This window comes from Ochlerotatus camptorhynchus, unplaced genomic scaffold (assembly GCF_037179485.1).
Source record: "Ochlerotatus camptorhynchus isolate MF236.1 unplaced genomic scaffold, CSIRO-AGI_Acam_v1.1 ptg000330l, whole genome shotgun sequence".
In the NCBI taxonomy this organism is placed as follows: domain Eukaryota; kingdom Metazoa; phylum Arthropoda; class Insecta; order Diptera; family Culicidae; genus Ochlerotatus; species Ochlerotatus camptorhynchus.
Window position 1 is genome coordinate 15263687 of NW_027040818.1, and position 13394 is coordinate 15277080.

The window sequence follows — 13394 nt, forward strand, 5'->3', positions numbered from 1 at the left end:
TTTGTTAAAAGACCTTTAAATCTCCCATATGAGGTATCACGAAGCTCTACTGTTTCATTCATTCAGTCGGGTTCAGTGACTTCATTGACAGAACTTCAAGATCAATTCTCCAGGGTGGTTTGGTATTATGCCATGTAAATGCTGTTTTGAATTGCATATGATGTATTTCAGGCAAGTTTTCATTATCTTGGACCCAATACTAAAACAGACAGGTTATTACAAGAACGATTTTTCAAAAGGATTCACCAACATGGTATGATGGTGGCATTCGTTTGCTAAGGTAAGCTAAGAGCTTCGACAAATTGACGTTTGAATGTTTTCAAAAGCAGATACGAAAGTTCACAGGGCTGTCATAGAAACGCTATGCGAATGAATAATCGGGTCCATCTAACACCATCTCCGATACTCCGAAATTCCGCCATAGAGTAGAGATGGTGCTTGAATTTTTCCAAGCCCCCCGAAAGCTTAATCTCAGAAAACCACAAACCGTACAAACTTTATACCTACGTTCTGGCATTGCCCTACTGACTGGTTGCATTGGGTACTGCCAGTTGCAGCAGCTGTAGAGCAACGTCAGTCGGTCACTCAGAGACTCCCAGCAGTCAGCACCATCGCCATCATCATGAACAGTATGAACAGGCACAGCTGTGTGACGGACGACGACGACGACGACGACGACGACGGTGGCAGATTCCTACTGCAAATTCCGCATAGCACAGCGGTCGCATAAATGAACTTTATCCAGCCAAGCGTGGTAGTGTGCGCTAGTAGTGAGGGCGCGAAACTCCAACCTACTACTGACTAGTTTCGTCGACTACCGCACCTAGGAACTATGTACTGTTCGAGCTGCGCTAATCAGTTGGGTGACAATGCTGCCCGAGAGTGGATCGTTTCCCGCTTGAGATCGCCACGCTGCTGCTGGAAGACCACGCGCGCCGAGAGTCTCTGCTGTGAAATTGATATTACGAGAAAACTAGCTCGTAATTTGTTTCCGCTTTCGCTGGGATTTAATCTGATTAAAAAAAAAGTGTCGCGGCTCGCGTGTGTGGTATCGTTTTGCATTTTGAATTCGTAGCTTGATTTTATTTTTTTTCGGCGGTGGTTTGCCAACAGAGTGCGATAGTGGAATAATATGTGCGGAAAAGTGATGACTGCGGTTTGGTGGTCGCTGGCTGTGATACTGCAGCTGTCGATTATCCAATTAGGTCAAGCGCAGCGAATAATTGGTGAGAGAAAATTCCCCGCCGGTTCTGGTTTAAACGAGATTGATTTGATTGACCGACGACCCGTGGGTTTGATTTGTCGTTTGTTGCAGGTGATCGTGTGTACCAGCCCAAGATCGCCGATCTGTACATTACGGTGAATGCGCGCCACCGGATGCTGGAGTTGACCTGGAGGAATTTCAACGACCCTACCGGGTTCATTGTGTTAACGCAAGATTATCCTATTAAAGAGTTTCAACAGAAGCTATTCTATTCTACGTACGACGATCTACAGGCAATGGGCCAGGAAAGTACACCCAGAAGCAATGATTTCGGTGGCGAAGGAAGTGGAGACGTTGAGGGTGAAGAATCATTGACGACGATGACGACGACGGAGCAATCGGTAATTTCGACCACCCCGATGGTGGAGATGGCATGGGAGTACGACTTCCGCGATGAGTACGGAGAACGGAAGCGGGAGGTTCTGGTTTCCATCCAACCGATGTACACGAACGGGTGGACTACGACCGGTGAGTGTGTTAACCTGCAGTGATGGGAGGTTCAATTCATTAGCATCAATTGCGGTGGGATTGGGCAAATATTGAACTTTCGGTAAATGTTGATGTGGAAGATATATTGGGAATGAGAGAAATTGTGCAAAGGTGTGCTCAAATAATGATCAATGGAATCATTGTTCTTGAGCTGGATTCTACCGTTTTGAAGGTTAGACAAGTGTATCAACAAATTGGTTTGCGACATAAAGTTTTTCAATTGATTGGTACTTCTTAGTAAATTTCAGAGGTAAGCACATTTGTTTGAATGAAGCTTGCACAAAGGGGGTCTTCACTCGATATCATGGTGCACAAAAGCATTAGCACAATTTTAGCTTGTATAGGAAATGACAACATTTTAAGAAGACTGAGAACTCTCCCAAACAGACAAATGAACTGCGTTCCATTTAAAAAAAAAATAGCAGATGGTAATTCAAATGTTTTCATCTTCTGCTTATGTAGAAACGGATGCACATGCCAGTGATTTGTTCATTTTGTCTGGAGCAGGTAACATTGAAAATGAACAACCAAGCAACAAACCTAATCAGCCGAACTCCAGCTTAAAAATAATGCAAAATGGATATTTTCGGAACGGGGACGATGGGTAGACGACGCCATTCAAGAATCGGATTCAAGTTGGCAGCCAGCTGATAGCGAATAAGCATCTTAACCCACTCAATATGGGTATCTACAGAAGCGGCTCGACGTGCTATAGCTGAAAATCGAATTCGAAATGGCGAGTCTGAATTAATAATTATGTACAGTGAATACGCATATGAACCCTTAAAATATGAGAATCTGGAGAATTAGGTCAACGAGTATAAGCTGAAAATCGATGTCCGCTGCCATTTTTGAATTCCATATCGCAAACCCGGATTGAAGTTGCCAGCCATCGGTCCACGGCTGTCCACCACCATCTTGAGTTCCACGATAGTGGACCGGGATTCAATATGGCGGTCATTGGATAGAGTATACGCATTTGAACTCATGCAATAAATCTACGCAATGGGTTTGACTCCTCGAGCTCATTCCTTAGATAACCATGTTTGTTCATTTTCCTTTAGTCGCAGTCTTGAAACCACGTCCTTGATTTTGGATGTCAATATGGCTGCGGCTATCGATTTTCAGCTTCTTTTCGTTTGCAGAGGATACAAACAATGCTAGCTGCAGAACATGCTCTTGGATCATCTTGCAAATTTTTACCTAAATTCAGCTAACATTGTTTGGTGGGCACTAATATCAACATCCAGTAGTCGTGCAGATCTGAAAACAGTTAGATTAATTTCGAATCGTCAATCGTGTCCTTAGGGAGCTGGTCGTTTTGCGGAAGAACATTTCACCGAAACATGCATAGTTATTCCAAGATTAACTTTTCATGAAAACATTTTTGAATTAAAGGATTTGAATGTTACATGAGATTTGGTTTTCCTTCTTTTAAATTTTACTCATTCTTCCCTTAAATTAATGATTTTATTAAATGTTTCTTACTTTTAAACATAAGCAACTGCAACTCATAATCTACTATTCTTGTCAATAGCTTTGCGAACCAGAATTAATTTTTTTACTGATATTGTACATCCTTCTTTTGATTATGTGTGTATTTGATTAATTCGCATGTTTAATGAAATACTAGAACAAAAATAATTGAAAAACGTTCTACAAATTTTGTTTGGTATGACGTTTTGAGTATCCCGTTTCTTTTGATGATGATGATGATGATACTGATGAACTACCACCTATTCTAGCAAGGCACCTACAAATAGCAATGGACTATTCTTACCCCATGACTTGATCAAGATTTATTTTCTGGTCGTACTCATACTACCCCTGTGTGAAGTACCAAAAACAGTGGGTGGACCCGTAAGCAGAGACACTTACGCAAAATCCACGGAAACGATAGAGAATCTCCTTCCAGAAGTAAGTTCTTACATCCAGAACCCAAACCAAGCCATTTTGTAGATGAATATCCCTATAGGCGGGGAGAAGCGCCCACCGTCAATCCACGAAATGCTAGCAACATGTTTTTTGGCAATCCTAATATCCCCATCCAAATTGCTTCAATTGTGTGCCCTATAGGTCCGTCCTGGTTCCCGATAATTAAACAAATTGGCTACGCAAGAAGCACCCAGCTGTAGCTTTTGTAATTTTAAATAAACCATTTAAATATTTTTTAAAACAAAATAATAGACATATTTTAAATAATGCTTACTGCTGAATGCTTTTTGTATTTAATCAATATTTGATCAACCTTACCTCACCAACCACTTACCTTTGTTGTCGTTGACATTTTTCCTTGGACGGATACCTACTTCGTTTACGTAAGTCTATTATCTTTGTTTGATGAAAATAGACAGTGCCAATCTCCGGGTATTTTCTTGACGAGCATCACTCCATTTTCGTATCGCATGTGCTCAATTTTGCTGCACTCCTTTCACTTTTACTTTGTTGACTCCATGGTACCACAAAAGATATAAATACATACATTATTAGTAATACTGTGATATAACCACAACAGGATGGTCGTTCAGAATGGTTCGACGGATGTGAAATGAGGGAAAAATTTAAATTTAACACGATTTAAAGTATTTAAATGCAACATAACAATTTTTTGACTTACAATTATCACAGTTTTCAATTTGATATCTTGCCTAGATTCTGGAAGCATTTACTTATGGTTTATACAACCATTTACAATATTCATATCGTATCTTCAAGTGATCTTCACAAGCGCCACATTTCATTCAGGCTGTTTGGAACTACATGTGGTGAAATATGAAACGTACCTTTTAATGTGAATTTCTCATAACAATGACAAGTGTCATCACTTAATCACACATGAAATCTGTCTAGACAATCTGGCAGAACGCGCCCCTGAACCAAGGGACACCTTAAACGATTTATTTTAAAGAAACATTCTATACAGAATCTAAAGGGTGATACGGTCAAAATTTGGTCAATATCAACTTGACGTATTTCTTTCAATTTTGCATTTAAAAAACCTGAACACCCCTCATTTTGAAGGTGTGTGTGTGTAGAATGTTGCTCCTATTTTGATTTTGGAATTCACTCTTCAGTTGTCAAAATGCCGTCCAAGCAAGAAGAGCAGCGTATCAAAATTTTGCTCGCGCATCGCGAAAATCCGAACTACTCGCACGCAAAGTTGGCAAAATCGCTAAAAGTTGCCAAATCAACCGTTACAAATGTTACTAAAGTGTTTGGGGAACGTTTGTCGACAGCCAGGAAGTCTGGATCGGGGGGAAATCGAAAACCGGAAGCCGCTGAGACGACAAAGAGAGTTGCCGGTAGTTTCAAGCGAAACCCTAACCTCTCTCTCCGAGATGCCGCAAATAAGCTGGGTGTATCGTCTACAACCGTGCATCGAGCCAAAAAACGAGCCGGACTATCGACTTACAAGAAGGTAGTGACTCCAAATCGCGATGATAAACAAAATACGACGGCCAAAGCGCGATCCCGGAGGCTGTACACGACAATGCTGACGAAGTTTGACTGCGTGGTAATGGGCGACGAAACCTACGTCAAAGCCGACTACAAGCAGCTTCCGGGACAGGAGTTTTATACGGCAAAAGGAAGGGGAAAGGTAGCAGATGTTTTCAAGCACATGAAACTGTCAAAGTTCGCAAAGAAATATCTGGTTTGGCAAGCCATCTGTACCTGTGGCTTGAAAAGCAGCATTTTCATAGCTTCCGGGACTGTCAACCAAGAAATTTACGTGAAAGAGTGTTTGAATAAACGTCTGCTGCCTTTCCTGAAGAAACACGGTTGTTCCGTACTGTTTTGGCCGGATTTGGCATCTTGCCATTACGGTAAAAAGGCCATGGAGTGGTACGCCGCCAACAACGTGCAGGTGGTTCCCAAGGACAAGAACCCTCCCAACACGCCAGAGCTCCGCCCAATTGAGAAATACTGGGCTATTGTCAAGCGGAACCTAAAGAAGACCAAAAAAACTGCTAAGGGCGAGCAGCAGTTCAAGGCAAACTGGCTTTCTGCGGCGAAGAAGGTGGACAAGGTGGCTGTACAAAATCTGATGGCAGGGATCAAGCGTAAGGCCCGGCAATTCGGATTTGGAAAAGCGGAAGCCTAACTGAATATTTTTCCTGAATTTTATACTAATTGAACTTGAAAAAGAAATTTAATTTGATTTTTTAAATAAACGAATGGAGAATCAAGTATATGCACATAATCTTGGTAGTTAAGGGAATCAAAAGAAACCCTGTTGAATTCTGAAAAATCAAGGGATTTGGAGAATCAAATGATTCTGGAGAATTCAAGGGATTCTGGATAATCAAGGGATTCTGGAGAATCAAGGGACTCGCGAGAATCAAGGGATTCACAAGAATCAAGGGATTCACAAGAATCAAGGGATTCGCGAGAATCAAGGGATTCGCGAGAATCAAGGGATTCTGGAGACTCAAGGGATACTGGAGACTCAAGGGATTCTGAAGAATCAAGGGATTCTGGAGAATCTAATTTTTTTTGGAGAATCAAAGGATTCTGGAGAATCATCATTATTTTTATTATTGTTATTATTATTATTATTATTAGTATTATTATTAATATTATTATTATTATTATTATTATTATTATTATTATTATTATTATTATTTTTATTATTTTTTTTTCATATTATTATTATTATCATTATTATTATTTTATTTCAGATGTTTTCCATTTTAACCAATTCATTCGCCTCTAAATTTTATTTAGATTTAATTCCCGACAGCTGTATCCAATATGAAAAAAGAAGATTGCGGTTTGGTGTTGCACCTGAATTTTAAAAATGGTATACTGCAATGTATTGGAAACGGGATGAAAATATTAATTTTCTTGTCGAAATTTCAGTAATTGCTCAATGACGTTCATATCTGAAATGAAACTCAACAAAATCAAGCAGAACAGTATTTTCCAAGACCGCACATTGATTTGGCAAACAGCAAATATGGAGGCTGCCATTAGAATAGCAGTTTTATGGTGGTTTTAACGAAGCTTTTAAGATTCTGACTGTTGTTGATTTGCATACGCTTGATTGGAAACTGTCCCATTGAATACAGTTAAATCCGTTTTAAACAACCACTCCATCCACCAATGGAACCCACCGAGCTGAATTATATATTATCCAAATTATGAATTTCTGCTCAATTAATCGCCAACTCCGAGTGGAAGTCAATCGAACACAAACGATTGAAATTAAAAATCTTCGAATCGTGTGCTCTTGCGGGTGTACATACATTTATGGAAAATCACAGAGCCATCCTCTGTGATGGCACACATGATTGTCCAGGGGCACAGTTATACATATTTACTCGGTTGCAATTTTTAATTTGCATGATTGTTTCAATATTGGACAATTGATTGGTTTGAGCGAAATGGTGGGAGTATAGATGTGATTTCAATTAGGTCCTGGCCTGACCGCACCCGTTGCGGTCGGTTCGATTGTTATGGTTGAAATTACCACCCATTTTCCGAATGGACCACCTGATGATGCAGATGCTTGATTGGAATTTAAGTTGTATTTGTTTATGACGCAAAATGGCGCGAAATGTGTAATTCAATTTTTATCACATTATGCAAATTAGCGATGGTTCCGATTTACCATGGGAACCACCTGACTCACGACGGACGTGAATCATACTCGCTACTCCCGCACTCTCACGTCTAATTATAGTCACGTCACCGTGGCAGCAACGGCAGAGGCAATCTTGTCCAATTAGCGCAATCTGACTCATGTACAGCTTCCTCCCTTCTCGGTGTGTTTCGTTTCAGACATATTCTACAACCGCGAGTGGCTGGACCAGGCGGACATTACGACGAGCTGTCACGGGTACTATGCATACTTCATCAACGCAAATGGCACCATTCTGTCTGAGCACTGCATGAAGCTGTACCCCACCTGGATGAACGATTTGCGGCCGCACGTGGGCCAATTCCGCATGAGGGAACTGTTCATACCGGGAACGCACGATTCCGCGTCGTACAAGAAGAATGCCTACTACCAGGAGAACATCGTTACCAAGTATTCGCTGACGCAGGACGATGACATCCGGAAACAGCTGCTGCAGGGTGTTCGATACATTGATCTGCGGGTTGGCTACTACCAGGTATCGAATCCGCAATTTTGGGCAAATCATGGAATTACGCGGCTGCATCCCTTGAAGCAGATACTGCAGCAGATTCGAGATTATGCCCTGGAAACGAATGAGATTATCATTGTGGACGTGCAGGAGTTCCCGGTGGGATTCGGGAAACAGTACGACGTTCATGACAAGTTGATCAGGTTCTTGAATGAAACCCTCCATGACGTAATGGCAGATCCGTCGATTAGCTGGTACGGACGCCTATCGGACATCTGGGCCAGGAACAAAACGGTGATCCTGTGCTACGATCACGAGTACGCCATGAGGTCCTATGCGGATGTGGTTTGGCGTTCGGCTGAGCAGAAGTGGGGTGACGTTCAGAGTATGGAAGAGCTTAAATCCTTCCTATTCAAGGTGCACACGAGACACTTTTTCGGGTACACTAACCGTCCGGTAGCCGATATGGCAGAACTTACGCCGGATCCGTGGGGAATCATCACCGATCGCTACGGAGGCCTCCGGAAGATGGCCGATTCCGTCAATCGGTCCGTAACCAAGTGGTACTTTGAAGAACTGGGCCCGACGGCGAACATAGTTGCCGTGGATTTCATCCGGGGAACCAGCATCGTCGATGCCGCCATCTATTGGAACCAGAAGAGGGTTCCCGGCCGTGTTCAATAAAGTGGATTTTATTTTCTCTATCGGTTAGTAGTAAAATCTTTCAGAAAGAAAAAAAAGAGTCCCTCAAGAGCGCATAAACCTCAGTCCTGTCTGTCGTTGCTATCGGCTTCCGTCGCTGATTGCAGTGGTGAAGTGGTTGAAGAGGGTTCTGCTACTTATGCATTCATGACGATGAGAAGGGGTGAAAGGGATTGACCTCCTGCTCCAAGCCCACCCACACCCCTCAGGCTGCTCGTTTGAGTCCTTGGAGAGCACGTAGAGTGGTAACACGCGCGCGCGTGTAGGTCTGTGGGAGGACATCTGCATTCTTTCAGTTTCAGTCCCAGAGTGGGCGGGTGGGTTGGTTCTTGGTAGTAGTTACAGTATACATGGGGTAATGTTTCATAATGCTGGTGATTTATGGGCGACTATTTTGCCTTTCTTCCGTCTTCCGGGGCTGCTCCTTCATGTAACTACAACCGTCACCGACAGAAAGACCCGGGAAAGCTATGTAGGACGGTTGGTTGTTTTCCTGGAACTACTTTAACAGCCTTCCTTTGTGCGTACGTATGCTTGCTTCCAAGCTCAGGGAAAATAATGGGATCGAGGATGAGCAGGAATAAGCTATGGGATGTTTGCAGGTGCTTTCGTCGGGTTTGCCGTGTGACAAATGGATTTTGGGTGGGTCCGAGTGTGGGAAAGTGTCTTTCCGGGAAACAAGGTTGCATAGTTTGCTGCGAACTTACCGGGAGATGATGTTTGATGTAGCAAGGAACTTGGAAACGATTGGTTGGCGCTTTAATGTGTCACATTTATCATTCCGCGATTTGCTTTACGGAAGTATAAAGACTTAAAAGTTTTATCAATTGCAGCCAGACGTAGTCAGGTTTGGAAAAAATAGAAGCTAAACTAACTGCACATTAGGGTGGATCAAAACCCGTGGCTTCCCAAAGCTCTTTCGATTCGTATTGAGGTCCTTAGCAACTGTGCCATATATGATCGAATTCGGTTACGATCTGGATTGGCGGGAGAGCTATAAAGTTTGTATGGAATTTTTTTGGGAAACGGAACTTGTCATAATTTAAAAAAATGCTCAATTTTTACAAAACATGGGACTTAGATTGAGAAAACTTTGGGTGTTGTTGATTTGTTTAAACGTTGAATTGCAACAGCACAGTGCTTAGGGTCTCGATAGAAACTTGATGATTTTTTGGATGATTTTCAAGTAACAGACGGATGTTCTAAGTGACTATTGATCTTAAGAAAATTTTGAGAGATTGCATTGAAATAACAGGGAGTTTGGGTATATTTAAATTTGATAATTTTTTGGATAGCTTAAATTTTGTGTGGATGAAAAACATCAGGAGTGCGTATGGGGTGTGATCTCACCACTTCGGAATCACTTCGGAAAGTACTGAATCATTTCAGAAAGTACTGCATAACCTATACAAAGTTCGAAATCATTTCAGAATCGTTTTCACTCCTGTGCTCAATTACCTACTTCAAAAATGTTTTCACTCACTTCGGAAAGTACTGAATCACTTCGTAATGTATTGTATCACTTTAGAAATGTTCGGAATCACTTTTGAGCGAACTGAATCAAATCAGAAAAGTTGGGAATCACTCCAGAAAGTGCTGTATTAATTTAGAAATGTTCGGAGTCTCTTTGAAAAAGTTAGAAATCACTTTCGCAAGTACTGAATCACTTCTAAAATAACTGAATCATCTTAGAAAAGTTTTTAATCACTTCAAAATGTACTGACTAAATGATCGGCATCACTTAAGAAAAACTCGGATTCCTTTTGGAAAGTACGGAATCACTTAAAAAAAAAATTGGAGTTACTTCGGAAAGTAGTTTATCACTTCAGAAATGATTGAAAAATTCAGAATCACTACAGGAATGTTCGGAGTCCATTCAATAAGGACAGAATCGCTTCATAAAAGGTCGGAATCACTTAGGAAAGTACTGAATAAATTATGAAAAGTTTGCAATCACTTCAGAAAAGTTTGGACTCACTTCAGAAAGTGCTCAATTACTTCAAATTCACTTTAGAAATGTTCGGAATCACTTTTGAACGTACTGAATCAAATCAGAAAAGTTGGGAATCACTTTAGAAAGTACTGAATCGATTCAACAATGATCGGAGTCTCTTCGGAAAGTACTGGATCACTTCGGAAAAGATTGGAATTACTTCATAATTTACTCAATCACTTCAAAAGAGTTTCGAGTCACTTTGGAAAGTACTGAGAATCTTCAGAAAATTGTTGATTCTCTTTGAAAAGTACTGAATCACTTCAGAAAAGATAGAAATCACTTCCGTCAGTACTCAATCATTTCTAAAAGAACTGAATGAGTTTAGAAAAGTTTGCAATCCCTTCACAATGTACTAACTAACTTCAGAAATAATCGGAATCACTTTAGAAAACTCTGATTCATTTTGGAATGTACTGAATCACTTAAGAAATGTTTGGAGTCACTTCGGAAAGTAGTTTATCACTTTAGAAATGTTTTGAAAATTCTGAATCACTACAGGAATGTTCGGAATCCCTTCGAAAAGGACTGAATCGCTTCATAAAAGGTCGGAATCACTTAGGAAAGTACTGAATAAATTATGAAAAGTTCGCAATTACTTCAGAAAAGTTTGGACTCACTTTGGAAAGTACTTTTGGAATGTATTGTATCACTTTAGAAATGTTCTGAATCACGTTTGAACGCACTTAATCAGTTCAGAAAAGTTGGGAATCGCTTCAGAATGTACAGAATCGATTCAGAAATGTTTGGAGTCTCTTCGAAAGAACTGAATCACTTCGGAAAAGTTTGGAATTACTTCATAATTTACTCAATCACTTCAGAACAGTTTAAAGTCTCTTTGGAAAGTGCTGAAAATCTTCAGAAAATTTTGGATAATCTCCGGAAAAGTTAGAAATCACTTCCGTCAGTACTGAATCATTTCTAAAACAACTGAATCATTTTTGAAAAGTTTGCCATCACTTCGAAATGTACTGACTAACTAAAGAAATTATAGGAATTACTTTAGAACAAATCGGATACATTTTGGAAAGCGCTGAATCAGTTTATTTAGAAAGGTTTGGAGTCACTTCGGAAAGTAGTTTATTGCTTCAGAAATGTTCGGAATCACTTTGGTAAATACTGAATCACTGCAGTAATGTTCGTAGTCGTTTGTTTTGACTCACTTCTGAATGTACTGAATCACTTTGGAATGTATTGTATCACTTTTGGAATGTTCGGAATCACTTTTGAACGAACTGAAGTTGGGAATCACTTCAGAAAGTACTGAATCACTTCGGAAAAGTTTGGAATTTCCAAATCTACTCAATCACTTCAGAAGAGTTTAGAATCACTTTTGAAAGTACTGAAAATGTTCATTAAATTTTGGGTTCACTTTGGAAAGTACTGAATCACTCTAGAAAAGATAGAAATCACTTCCGTCAGTACTGAATCAATTCTAAAAGAACTGAATAATTTTAGAAAAGTTTGCAATCACTTCACAATGTACTGACAAACTTCAGAAATTATCGGAATAACTTAGAAAAAAACTCGGATACATTTTGGAAAGTACTGAATTACTTTAGACATGTTTGGAGTCATTTCGGAAAGTAGTTTATCACTTCAGAAATGTTTGGAATCACTTCGGTAAATACTGAATCACTTCAGGAATGTTTCGAGTCACTTAAATAAGGACTGAATCGCTTCATAAAAGTTCGGGATCACTTCGGAAAGTACTGAATCATTTCATAAAGTTTTATAGCTTATAAACAGTTCGAAATAACTTCAGAAAAGTTTGGACTCACTTCGGAAAGTGCTCAATCACATCGTAAATGTTTTCAGTCACTTCGAAATGTACTTAATTACTTCGGAATGTATTGTTTCACTTTTGGAATGTTCAGAATCACGTTTGAACAAACTTAATCGAGTCAGAAAAGAAATCACTTTAGACATGTTCGGAGTCGCTTCGGAAAGTACTAAATCACTTCGGAAAAGTTTGGAATTATTTCAGAATTTACTCAATCACTTCAGAAGAGTTTAGAATCACTTTGGAAAGTACTGAAAATTTGCATTAAATTGTGGGATCTCTTTGGAAAGCACTGAATCACTCCAGAAAAGATAGAAATCACTTCCGTCAGTACTGAATCATTTCTAAAAGAACTGAATAATTTTAGAAAAGTTTGAAATCACTTCACAATGTACTGACTAACTTCAGAATTGATAGGAATCACTTTATAAAAACTCGGATACTTTTTGGAAAGTACTGAATCACTTTAGAAATGTTTGGAGTCACTTCGGAAAGTAGTTCATCATTTCAGAAATGTTTGGAATCACTTTGGTAAATACTGAATCACTTCAGGAATGTTTGGAGTCGCTTCGAAAAGGACTGAATCGCTTCATAAAAGTTCGGAATTACTTCGGAAAGTACTGAATCATATCAGAAAGTACTGAATAACTGTTGAAAAGTTCAAAATCACTTCAGAAAAGCTTTGACTCATTTAGGAAAGTACTGAATCCCTTTGAAATGTATTGTATCACTTTTGGAATGTTCGGAATCACTTTTGAACGTACTTTATCTATTCAGAAAAGTTGAAAGTACCAAATCACTTTAGAAATGTTCAAAGTCTCTTCGGAAATTATTGAATCACTCCGTAAAAGCTTGGAATCACTTCTGAATCTTCTGAATCACTTCAGAAGAGTTTAGAATCACTTCAGAAAGTACTGAATCACTTTAGAAATGTTCAAAGTTTCTTCGGAAAGTACTGAATCACTCCGGAAATGTTTAAAATCACTCCTGAATCTACTGAATCACTTCAGACGAGTTTAGAATCACTTTGGAAAGTACTGAAAATATTCAGAAAATGTTGGATTCACTCCGGAA

The 13394-nt window shown here is 39.8% G+C and overlaps 2 protein-coding genes across 10 annotated transcripts in view; one reads left to right on the forward strand and one right to left on the reverse strand.

Moving 5' to 3' along the window:
• The window catches only part of LOC135708360 (RNA binding protein fox-1 homolog 1-like), a 953484-nt gene that overhangs the window by 881790 nt on the left and 58300 nt on the right, over positions 1-13394 (reverse strand). The window lies entirely within an intron of this gene.
• On the forward strand, positions 1020-8546 carry PLCXD (Phosphatidylinositol-specific phospholipase C X domain containing). The gene is made up of 3 exons (XM_065230750.1): positions 1020-1226; positions 1316-1732; positions 7535-8546. Exons 1-3 carry the CDS (start codon positions 1133-1135, stop codon positions 8524-8526), a joined length of 1503 nt encoding a protein of 500 aa, XP_065086822.1. The 5' UTR covers positions 1020-1132; the 3' UTR covers positions 8527-8546.

Bases quoted from the DNA above. Each gene is read 5' to 3' on its own strand.
- PLCXD (XM_065230750.1), top strand. From the start codon at position 1,133: ATGTGCGGAAAAGTGATGACTGCGGTTTGGTGGTCGCTGGCTGTGATA. The intron at 1,227-1,315 runs GTGAGAGAAAAT...CGTTTGTTGCAG, and splicing joins TCAAGCGCAGCGAATAATTG to GTGATCGTGTGTACCAGCCC. The intron at 1,733-7,534 runs GTGAGTGTGTTA...GTTTCGTTTCAG, and splicing joins GAACGGGTGGACTACGACCG to ACATATTCTACAACCGCGAG.